Raw genomic sequence first — 12,162 nt, 5'->3', positions numbered from 1 at the left:
AGTCCCAGTAAGCGCAAACCAGATGGGATGGCGTATCGCTGCAGAATGCTGTGGTAGCCATGCTGGTTAAGTGTGCCTTGAATTCTAAATAAATCACAGACAGTGTCACCAGCAAAGCACCATCACACCTCCTCCATGCTTCACAGTGGGAACCACACATGCAGAGATCATCCGTTCACCTACTCTGCGTCTCACAAAGACACGGTGGTTAGAACCAAAAATCTCTAATTTGGACTCATCAGACGAAATAACATATTTCCACCGGTCTAATGTCCATTGCTCGTGTTTCTTGGCCCAAGCAAGTCTCTTATTCTTATTGCTGTCATTTAGTAGTGGTTTCTTTGCAGCAATTCGACCATGAAGGCTTGATTCACACAGTCTCATCTGAACAGTTGATGTTGAGATGTGTCTGTTACTTGAACTCTGTGAAACATTTATTTGGACTGCAATCTGAGGCTGGTAACTCTAATGAAGTCCTCTGCAGCAGAGGTAATTCTGGGTCTTCCTGTGGCTGTCCTCATGAGAGCCAGTTTCATCATAGCGCTTGATGGTTTTTGCGACTGCACTTGAAGAAACTTTCAAAGTTCTTGAAATTTCCGGATTGACTGACCTTCATTTCTTAAAGTAATGATGGACTGTCGCTTCTCTTTGCTTATTTGAGCTGATCTTGCCATAATTTGGACTTGGCCTTTTACCAAACAGGGCTGTCTTCTGTATACCACCCCTACCTTGTCACAACACAACTGATTGGGTCAAACGCATTAAGAAGGAAAGAAATTCCACAAATTAACTTTTAACAAGGCACACCTGTTAATTGAAATTAATTCCAGGTGACTACCTCATAAAGCTGGTTGAGAGAATCCAAGAGCTGTCATCAAGGCAAAGGGTGGTACTTTGAAGAATCTCAAATATAAAATATATTTTGATTTGTTTAACACTTTTTTGGTTACTACATGATTCCATATGTGTTATTTAATAGTTTTGATGTCTTCACTATTATTCTGCAATGTAGAAAATAGTAAAAATAAAGAAAAAGCCTTGAATGAGTAGGTGTGTCCAAACGTTTGACTGGTACTGTATATTTTTTATATCTACAGAAACCTCTTAGGGAACTTGACATATTGACCGTAATTGGTATTTTGTTTTTCAGGCACATTTCGGCTGAAGTATGCTCCTAAATCAGACAGCCAGGACTCAGGGGACTAAGAAAAACTCCTGTGATCTCACTCTTGCGCACATCAGCACCTTATGTTCCTCAGATTGGAGGAGCTCCTTTCATTAACGTGACTCTTTGAACACCAGTCACAGTTTTGATGGTAGGCTGGTGAATGGTGGCCACTCAACTCAACTTAGATTCTTGCTTGAGACCATGAAGAAAGTGAAATTATAGAGTCAATTTGGAGGGTGCTATTTTTTAAATATATTTTTTAATTTTTACCTTTATTTAACTAGGCAAGTCAGTTAAGAACAAATTCTTGTTTTCAATGACTGCCTAGGAATAGTGGGTTAACTGCCTTGTTCAGGGGCAGAACCACAGATTTGTATTAGTTCCAGTCCATCTATAACAGATGATTTTGGTCAAAGGAAAAAATTGAAATATGACAAAACTCCTCACGCTACTCAGGTCACACCTCAGTGTCACTCAGTTCTGTAGCCAGACCCAACCCTTTCAAAACAAGTCATGTACTGTTCTAAGACAAGATGGCCTTTTAAGTTGCTCTGGAGAAGAAAGTTAGATGTATATCTGAGAGAATGATGTGTGAATGTAAAGACATAAGATGACTGCCAAATAATGCACATTGACTGACTGTCTGCCAAATCCTCCTCCTCTGGAACAAAGCATGTCTCTGAGGAAACCAGGAAATAAACAAGGAAGTACTTCTGTCATTTCCCTTTGTGTTGCCAGACAGCACAGGGGAAGAGGAAGTGAAACAAACAAGTGCTTTATTCAACAAATCATTCACTGTGGGTACTTAGCCCTGTACAGTGCAGGTATTAATGATGAAAAGAAACAGATGGTGCCAGCGTTACTAAGATGTGCCATTGATATTGTTTTGTGCCGAACTGCCTGGAAATGATTCCAAACTTGTTTAATCGTTTAGAAGTTGGAGCAGTCTAATTGTTATAATCACTGCCCAAAATGGGTGGTGGTGAAATGTAAGGGGATCCTTTTTGAGAAAGATTTGATATTGAATGTGTCAGTGAATGTCTCCTTAAGTTGCCACCATGGTGTGGCATGTGAAGCACTTTTATGAGACTGGCTGGTCCCAGGCCATTGGATGTGAGTGTGACATGAGGACAGTGGTCCTCAAGGATGGACAAGTTATTATAGGTTTGTTGTTTTGCACTGGAGTGTCCCTAGCCAGGTATGGAGGACACAATTCAGTCATAAGGGACATTTCTTTGATAATGATCATATGTACCAATAAACACTTGCACCGATTGCTTCCAATAGATAGTCAAGACTTCGACAAAATCAGGATCCACTTGGAGTTCCATTCTGGTGGATGTGATATTTGTAGGAAAGGATCAGGAAGTGGTCACTGAAGATCAAGGAATTGTAGGACAATCCAGGATTGTATCTTGACTATCTGTACAGTATTGCATGTCAGGGACTGTTGTCAAAAATGTTTTGACCACATCCATGCTGTTTCTGGTCTAGGTCTCATGGGAGTAAGAGAGTTTACAGTAGGCACATTACGGCTGCAGAGCAAACATGATTCTCTGGTGGTTCATTTGTTTTTACACTGTTCTGTAACATTGTGCTTAGTTAATACACCCTGGTTCATGCTGCAAACATTGTGTAAACCAATTTGATTTATAATCATGTCTTTATATCATTAAAATGAAATAGTGAAATTATTGACCATGGGAAATCACATTTGTGCACTAAGCTGTACATCCTGGATGCCTTAGCAAACCTGCATGGTACAATCATTTACTAAAGAAAATGTATGGCCATAATAAAATTATACTGCATTTTTGCTTCTGGAACCGTTTCAGGTTACTTGGTTCCAATGAGATTCTTGTCAAACATATAATTAGCTAGTATTATTTGACTGTAACGTAGCCATTTTCTTAGTCAATAGCTATGCATGTTGTTTGATTTAAAAGGTGTTTTAAAACAGTTGGTATTATTGTGAAGCAGATTTGAACTTGAAGGGCAGATCCTGTATTATTTTTTTATGTCAGATTTTTGTATCATATGGTGTAGTGTGTTTTAAGATTTGCTTGTTTTATATACTGCATGAAAAACATTGTAAAAAGCATTTTGTTTTCTGATATAATTTCATTGGCAACACAGTGTCTAATAGCAGCATAGGTGTTCTAGATGGGGAACACACCACAGAAACTTATACATCGTTTTTTTTATTCATAAAATACCAACATAAATACAAGAAAAGGTTGTGTAATACTGCTGTAAATATGAAGAATGCAAGTGGCAAACACAGGAGAATGCAGAGGAACATTGGGTTGATAACTGTACCATTCCTCTGTCATTAAACCCTCAAACTGATCATAGAATCATTCTTATTCATTATGCACAAGTATAGCATATGGACATTTGTACAACGAAGCAAAATCACATTGAATGAAAACAAAATAAAGATGAACTGCCAAAAATCCTGACATAAAAAGGCATCTAACATTTAAAACAGTTGAGAGGACAGTGAGAGGGAAGAGGACAGCGAGGGAAGAGGACAGCGAGAGGGAAGAGGACACAAGTCAGCACACATTATAAAGGCGTAAATAACCCTCTATTAAACAAATGGAATATTCTAAAAGTGTGATGCCACCCAGAGATGAGCTCTGTCCAGAGCCCTAGGGCAGGTCTAGGTGGGGGAGAGATGGACAGACCCAGTCCTAACTGGCCACCAACCCCACATCAGTGACCCTTTCAACATACAAATGCAATTCCATCATCATGTCCTATCATAGTGTTCAAGGTCAGTTTATTATTCCTTTCATTTGTCCAATATCTGTACACAGAGGCAAATCTCTTTTTACAATCATCATAGCAGGTTTTCGGTAGCATAGCATTTTTTTATTTTTTAACCAAGAGTCCCTCACATCTCTTCTATGTGGAGACATTTACGACAAAGGCAGGGAAATAAAAACATATTTGAAAAAGGACCTTTGTTTTCATTAAGGAGAAAATTGTACTTATCTCTGAACCCATAACCATTATAAAGACAGGGGGAGGTGAATGCTAAACTGAACACACATTAACATGTAAGCCTTAAAAACTATAGTTTGCCTAGAATTGGCCGAAAGTAAAGACTAAAACGGAAATAGAAACAGTAATTTTGTCACAGCGGTTAAGACTTGGCCTAAGTCACCCATCACAGGAGACTTTACCACATGACACATGTTGTGGCAGTAATGTCCCATGTCAGTCAAACTGGATTCAACTAAACTGTTACAAAATTCCTCAGCAGCTGTTGTGATTGAAGCTTCATCCAAAAGACTGAGCTCATTCAAGTTTAGCAAACCCAACCAGTGGAAAAGAAAAGATGGGGTTTGCTGTATCTGAACTCAACCGTGATGGACTCAAGCAGGGATTTAACATGTAAAATGTTTGAAACTTGTGCGAGCGAACTCAAGCTGAACTGGCAATCATCTCTGCTATACTAATCCATCCTATACAACAAAACCCAAACAAACTATTTAATCCCTTTCCCTAAACACATGGCTGAATGTATGGATAAGGGGCAGAGTATGAGAAGGTGCAGGATAGGGCTTTTAATATCTATAAGGGGCCCTTTAGCACATGGGAGGAGAGGTCGGCTGGTTCCTATGGTCTTGGCTAAGGTTGTAAAGCAAGCATGGGTTGGAGAGAAGGCAGGGGGATAGGTCTGTATTTAGGAACGAAGGATCAGGGAGGGAGGGTGGTAGATAGTATCAATGTCCGAGTGCTGGCGTGGTGGTGGGAGGCTGTTACTGGGGGGCCATGGTTCCGAAGGTCTCCTGCGAGGCATACACCATGTAGAGGAAGCCATCGTCGTCCTTCTCGCGCTCGTACACCTCAGCGATGGCTGCCGACACGGACACCATGCTGTGGCCGTTCACCAGCAGGAAGAAGGCCTGGTTGGAGTTCAGCTGGAGGCGCCTCCTGGTGGGACAAAGATACATGGACAAAGAGTTCAGCACATCAGATCCACACATTGGTAGAAGTATATTTGCTGTAGTGAGTGCCTGATAAATGAATGTAAGTAAATACAGAGAAGGTAGAGGATAACGTAACATCATGAAAGAGCACCTGATGATTTTGATCAGTTCACTCATGTTGACATGGTCAGGAACCAGGAACTTGGTTTTATCCAGGATGGGCAGCTGCTTCTCTCCCTTGTATCTCTCAATGATGACCTGAAAGGAAGCAGAGGAAACATCTTGTTAAAGAGCTCACTGTCCCCACAGCACATCTTACTAGAAGGAGTCACATTACCAAGACCATAGAAATAGAATGGGCTCCGGAACCTCTAACCCTTGCGATTTGACTGGTAAACTCATGTGTACACCCGCAATGGCTGCTGTAGTAACCTGGTATATTTATGTTTACCAATAGATGGCAGTATTGACTCAAGACGAGGGTTTGCTTCCCGCTATCCGTAGCTATTTCCTATGTCTGCCTATTTAACTATGATTAAGAAAGCTTCAGGTAGGTTTAAGCCAGGTGCATAAGATAATGTAAATCTAAGTTACAATTAAATACTAAACCGTATGTAAGTCTCCTGAGTCGTAATTCTAAGAAGCCTTTAAGGATACTACAGCTGCCTAGTATTGTGATGTAATAATTTCCATGGTAATGTATTTTTTGTAATGTCAGTTGAGTCAACAAATCACAGCACATATTGATGGGTACACTTCCTTCTATAATTTCCAGCTTTGCTCCTCGCAATGACCGCCATCACAATGCCATCATTGACTTGAATGGGGACGCCCATTCTATTTCTATGACCAAGACACAGCTAGTGTCAGTCAGAGGGGGAGGGGCCATTACCAAGACACAGCTAGTGTCAGTCAGAGGGGATATTACCAAGACACAGCTAGTGTCAGTCAGAGGGGGAGGGGCCATTACCAAGACACAGCTAGTGTCAGAGGGGGAGGGGCATTACTCAGAATTTTGGGTCACCTGGACAGACAAAGGTAAGGATCAGGAAGTGGTCATGTACTGTAACTGAGGCCCTTTCAGTCAGTCAGAGTGTGTGTGGAGGAGAGAGGCAGCAGATGGAAGGTTAGAGAGATATTCAATCTGATATGTGGTCTGTTTGGGTCCTGACACATGGCTAACACCGAGACGGTTCCATACCCTTCTACCTATTCTTCATGAGAATATCTGTTAGGAAGGATAACCTCTGTTGAGGAAAGCATTGGATGGGTCTGTATTTAGGAGTACTCTATCCCAATTTATAAACTGGGTGTTTCGAGCCCTGAATCCTGATTGGCTGACAGCCGTGGTATATCAGACCATATACCACGACAAAACATGTATTTTTACTGCTCCAATTAAGTTGGTAACCAGTTTATAATAGCAATAAGGCACTTCTGGGGTTTGTGGTAATAGCTGTATCTGGGCACTCCGCATTGCGTCGTACATAAGAACAGCCCTTAGCCGTGGTATATTGGCCATACACCACATCCCCTCGTGCCTTATTGCTTAAGTATATTATATCTTTGCATGGTTGTGGTGGTAATAGATCTGATACTAACCGGGATCTTGTTGGGGTGCTGCTCTCGGATCAGTCGTACATCATCTACTCTCTGCTCTGTGGACACAAGGAAGAGAGAACAGGTGAGATGACAAAACAACTATCAGACTATCTGTTCTATATCCCATCTGCCTTTCACACAGGTAACTCAAAGGAAAAATATGTTGCCCATTTATCTCAAACCCCCTATGGTTATAGACAATACAATCAGTGCAGCAAACCAGGTGACGAATCAACTCAGACCATGAATGAAACAGCAAGTGAACATAATATATTCTAAACTAATCCCGTCCTGCTGAACTTTGCAACTCGGTGGCCATTTGCAACAAGGCCAAAACAACGGTTTCCATGGCACCAGATAAGGCCTTGGGCCCCTTTGTTTACACACAAACCCTGGGTCAGTTTTGACTGATGGACAGAAGAAACAACACCACAAGTACCTGGAAGGATGGACCTCTTGATCCCAATTGCTCCACTAAAATGTTCATATTTAGGCAATTCTATCCAGAAATACACAAGAGACAGATTTTTACAGGAATAATAATTCACTTTGCGCTTAAGTAAATACAATAGACTTAAAGAGACAGTTCAGACAAATTGTTTTCTCAGAGGAGTCTTTTATAGTCAAATATTGTATATAAATTCATTCATATGATTATATAAAGGCTGAAGGCTAAAAACAGCCTTTACTATATCTAGGCCTACACTGAGTGTACAACATTATGAACACCTTCATACTATTGAGTTGCACCCCCTTTTGCCCTCATAACAGCCTCAATTCTTCAGGGCATGTACTCTACAAGATGTTGAAAGTGCTCCACAGGGATGCCTGTCCATTGTTGACTCCAATGCTTCCCACAGTTGTGTCAAGTTAGCTGGATGTCCTTTGGGTGTTGGACCATTCTTGATACACACTGTTGAGAGTGAAAAACCCAGCAGCGTTGCAGTTCTTGACACACTCAAACCAGTTCGCCTGGCACCTACTACCATACCCTGTTCAAAGGCACTGAAATATTTTGTCTTGCCCATTCACGCTCTGAATGGCACACATACACAATCCATGTTTCAATTGTCTCAAGGCTTAAAAATCTTTCTTTAACCCGTCTCCTCCCTTTCATCTACACGGATTGAAGTGGATTTTACCAGTTAAATGTAATTAAATGTCGTCGAAAATGTAATCTACGTAATCCCCAAAAGTAACTATTTATCATGAGGGCCATAAACAATAACTAGTAATGCTGCATACTCAAAGACAGGTTAAAATCTCACCTTTCTGACAAAAATAGTTATAAATTGCTGAGATGTAGTCACTTTTGAGGACACAAGCTCAAGTACACAATACAAATAGGATTTTATTATCCTATTATTCAACTATTCAACAAAACGGTATGAATAAGGCGAAATCTTATAGTTAGTCGTTTTATAATTTGATTATGCTATATTTAGAAAGTCTATATATATATATATATATTTTTTTTTTAACTTGAGTTTATTTATAAAATACTTTCTTAACTCCATTTCTTGAACTGCATTGTTGGATAAGGGCTTGTAAGTAATCATTTCATGGTAAGGTCTACTGCTGTATTCGGCGCATGTGACAAATACAATTTGATTAAAATACTGTCAAAAGTACTGATTTGTAATAGACTGTCATAGTCGCAATTTAAAAAGTAAACATTGGCCGTTGATTACATCACTTTTTCCCCACATGGGGTACCGCCCATTTTCTCAGATAACACATGAACTAGAATGATGCTGTGAACTCAGCACGTTCCTAGTGTGGAGGACGACCTCCCTGCAAAAAAAATGTTATCCACCAAGTTATCAATAAAATGTGGTTTTGAGCAATGTAAGTAAAGAAAACTGACCCAGAAGTGTTTTTCTGTTGTAGAGTTGTGTATAGTTGTTTAAGGTTCCAAACATATGTCATTTTCTTATTAACCCATCTAGTGACTAAATGACAGCATAGGTTTCAAGTATCATGCTAGCTAGTCTTGTTGTTAGCCTGGGAGAAGTTCCAGGAGGGACGGGTGGGACGAAAGCAACAACGTAAACTGATGACCTGGAATAAAATAAAAACACATTTAACAACAGGCCATTGTCTCTAATTCATATTGCTTTTATAATGTTAGCAAAATATCAAGAAGGGACTGAATGTTTGAAAATGATAAATGACATTATGCCTTATAATTATGCCTTAATGGATCAGCTTCTCACATAAGCTTTTGTCGACAGGTTAGTGGTTAAAAATATCTCCCCTTACATTCCCATTAAAGTGAGATGAGAATATGATAGTTAATATAGCTATTATTTGATCCATTTTAGTCTGATTAATATTGTAAAGGCAAAATATTGTGGTTGCTCAACATTGCAATGTTAACACACGGTTAATTTTCTTAAAATGTGAAACCTAGAGAATTCATTATTAAAATGTACAAAAACATGAAATGATGGCTGATAATACAGCTAAAACAGATATTGTGCACTTCTCGCCCAGCCTGTTCTCAGATTAGACATAATAGTTACTGTAAATCCAGGACACACAAATTAGTATGATATGTTTGGTATGGTTAGGCTGCTATTTAGGTAATATTCTGAATGGAGTTATTTTTAACTGTAGGATGAGAAAGCGCATGCACTGCAGCCTCAATTAGCCTAGCTAGATAACGTTAGCTAGCTTAACTAGCTTTTCCCGGTCTGATGAAGTCAAGACAGGTACTACTTAATCATTTTTGATAAATAACCTAGCTATGGCAGCTATTAGTCTACTATTGCTGTGAGTAGGCCCCACTTGCTAGAGCGGAACCTCTCTGCCTCCTCTCGCGCAATATCAGCGCCGCTTAATAAAGTAGCTTTAAAAATTACTTTTCTGCTGCTTTCCTCACTCAGATTGGACTGGGTCTGGATCCAATCAGGTCCATACGGAATGGGTATAGTTGTCCTCAGGTCCGTTTGGAACGGGTCTCTATATTTAGAAAATGTATTTATGCATATCAGGTCTGGGTAGGAAAGCCCCAGGTCCAAAAGACCTCTACCCCTAACTTGAACCCTTTTAGCTAACCCTTTCCTTAACCATTTTAGCTAACCCTTCCCCTAAACCCTTTAACTAAACTCCTTAACACTAACCCATCCAACGTTAGCCAGCTAACCAACGCCAGCAGGTAGCCTAGTGGTTAGAGCGTTGGGCCAGTAACCGAAAGGTTGCTAGATCGAATCCCCGAGCTGACATGGTAAAAATCTGTCGTTCTGCCCCTGAACAAGGCAGACTGTTCCTAGACCGCCAGTTAAATAAGAATTTGTTCTTAACTGACTTAAATATTAAATATATATATATTTTTTTTTATTGTTTTCTTTTAATTAACGCCACCTAGCCAACGTTAGCCAGCTAGCTAGAATTCGTAATATATCATACGTTTTGCTGATTCATTTATTTATTTTTCCTTTATTTAACTAGGCAAGCCAGTTAAGAACAAATTCTTATTTACAATGACAGCCTACCCAGGCCAAACCCAGACGACGCTGAGCCAATTATGAACCGCCCTATGGGTCTCCCAATCACGGCCGGATGTGATGCAACCTGGATTCGAACCGAAAGATGCAGTGACACCTCTTGCACTGAGAGGCAGTGTCTTAGACCACTGCGCCACTTGGGACCTCAGTGGTTAGAGCGTTGGGCCAGTAACCGAAAGGTTGCTAGATCGAATCCCCGAGCTGACAAGGTAAAAATCTGTCGTTCTGCCCACAAGTCATATAATATAAATCACAACATATCATACTGAATGCAAAACATAACATAACATATCATACTGAATGCAACAATAATTTCAACTCATTTGCCCTAGAAATGAAATTACAGGTAGAGGTCCCAAACTGTCTGAGTAAAAAACAAGAAGTGTTACTTTCGTCCAGGTTCTCCCTACTGTGGCAACAAATGTTTGTTTTTTTTCAAAATGGGGTCGCGGGTCCAAAAAGTTTGGGAATCCCTGAGTTAGGATAATTAGGTTAAGATTAAGAAAGGGGTTAGGGTTCGCTGAAAAGCTCTCCTAACCTGCTATGAAAACTAACGTCCGGTCGTAGCTGTACTCCATCTAGTCACATCACAACCCTAAACAAGGGACCTTATCTCAGACGCAAAACCGTATTGAACATAAAGGCTTATTGACAGAAAGCGAAATTTACACGACAATCCATATTTAGTTTGTTATCCAGGTCTACATGACAATGTTACAGTTAGCCTACAGACATTTGTTTTTGGCCCCTTCCCCCAAGGCCCTCTTCACCTCCGCAATCCGTCCCATCCCATCCCCCAATTCTGCAGCGCACTTCCCTGCATTTCGAGAAGAGCAATAGGCCTATGTAGCCTACTTGTTTTTTTTTTTTTAAACAACCCTTTCACAAACAAATTGAGCTCAACAGAATCCGATTATCGTTTCGCTGTCATTGACATACATTTTACAGAGACAGACATTGTAGGCTAAAGCCTACCAACTAAACACAACACCAATATTTGCTCAGTCTATTCGGATTGCATAACATGACCCACTGTTGAGGATATAACCTTTTTTATTAGCCTAGATACAGCCACCACCCTTAATTATCACGAATTTGTCGCTTTGAAAAGCCAAGTGATAGGCCTATATTAAATCAAATGAATTATCTTCCAAATGTGTACCTAGAATGTTTATTGCCTTTGGCGTCTGGTCGAAGTTGAACTGATTAACTATTCAGACACTAGGGGAAATTGGGAAACCATCTGTTTTCCACATAAAAGCTAACATTACGAAACAGTTACTAATTGAAATAACGATATAATCTATAAAATCTGATTCCAATGTTAAAATTTGCTGTGTTAGTACATACCAAATGTCCTCCTTTGTTTGAATGTCTTCTCTGAAGGCATATTTCACGCAGGTCAAACTGTTTCGTAAATGAGGCAAAAGATGCCTGTAAGAATGGTAAATATATTTCAACCGTAAGCGATTTAAACTGTTGGGCGATCCAAGACCAATTTTTTGTAAGAATAACAAATTATTTTACTCCTTTGATGTCGTTCGACTCCTTCCTTGCTATCTGCTGCGGAGTCTACAGCAAAACAAACCAGTCAGCTGATACTTGACGTCATTGAAAGTGAGAGATTACCCTGGTTCATGCCTGGAGTGAATAATCTGGCTAACGAACAATTCGACTCAAATTTGGCCTACTGATATAATTAGATAAGGTTTACTGTACTTCAAGGCAACAGGTTTGATAAACTAATGCGTTATTAGTTGTTATGAACATGTAGGAGCCCTTATAATGTCTTATTGAAATATGTAAAAGGTCTGTAATATGTTAAACATGTCCATGCACATTTTTCAAAAGACAGAAAATAGTTGTTATTTAGACAGGGCTGTTATGAAAGTAGTAAATAAGTAAATAAGCTTCAGCAGTGAGTGAGTCACTACAATATTTT

General features: G+C 39.8%; 2 protein-coding genes across 3 annotated transcripts in view; one reads left to right on the top strand and one right to left on the bottom strand.

Moving 5' to 3' along the window:
- The window catches only part of LOC120053818 (zinc finger CCHC domain-containing protein 14-like), a 39,991-nt gene extending 36,722 nt beyond the window's left edge, over positions 1–3,269 (top strand). For both annotated transcript variants that reach the window (XM_039001080.1, XM_039001079.1), the window contains exon 13: positions 1,151–3,269. In XM_039001080.1, the coding sequence (XP_038857008.1) occupies positions 1,151–1,206 (56 nt within the window). In that variant the 3' untranslated portion in view covers positions 1,207–3,269. The remainder of the gene's footprint in view (positions 1–1,150) is intronic.
- Positions 3,270–3,350: 81 nt separating this feature from the next.
- Positions 3,351–11,821, bottom strand: LOC120053819 (microtubule-associated proteins 1A/1B light chain 3B). The gene is made up of 4 exons (XM_039001081.1): positions 11,571–11,821; positions 6,712–6,767; positions 5,261–5,367; positions 3,351–5,113 (listed from the first exon to the last, which is right to left on the bottom strand). The coding sequence occupies exons 1-4, from the start codon at positions 11,608–11,610 to the stop codon at positions 4,939–4,941; spliced, it is 378 nt and encodes a 125-aa protein (XP_038857009.1). The 5' UTR covers positions 11,611–11,821; the 3' UTR covers positions 3,351–4,938.
- Positions 11,822–12,162: the final 341 nt, after the last annotated feature.

The sequence above is a fragment of the Salvelinus namaycush genome, chromosome 9, assembly GCF_016432855.1.
Source record: "Salvelinus namaycush isolate Seneca chromosome 9, SaNama_1.0, whole genome shotgun sequence".
In the NCBI taxonomy this organism is placed as follows: domain Eukaryota; kingdom Metazoa; phylum Chordata; class Actinopteri; order Salmoniformes; family Salmonidae; genus Salvelinus; species Salvelinus namaycush.
This window is presented reverse-complemented; position numbering and strand designations above follow the sequence as displayed.

What these genes read in the sequence shown, in the direction of transcription:
- LOC120053819 (XM_039001081.1), bottom strand. Translation starts at nt 11,610, where the DNA reads ATGCCTTCAGAGAAGACATTCAAACAAAGGAGGACATTTG. An exon ending in CAAACAAAGGAGGACATTTG is followed by an intron (nt 6,768 to 11,570) that starts GTATGTACTAAC and finishes TTGTGTCCACAG; the next exon opens with AGCAGAGAGTAGATGATGTA. An exon ending in AGCACCCCAACAAGATCCCG is followed by an intron (nt 5,368 to 6,711) that starts GTTAGTATCAGA and finishes GCTTCCTTTCAG; the next exon opens with GTCATCATTGAGAGATACAA.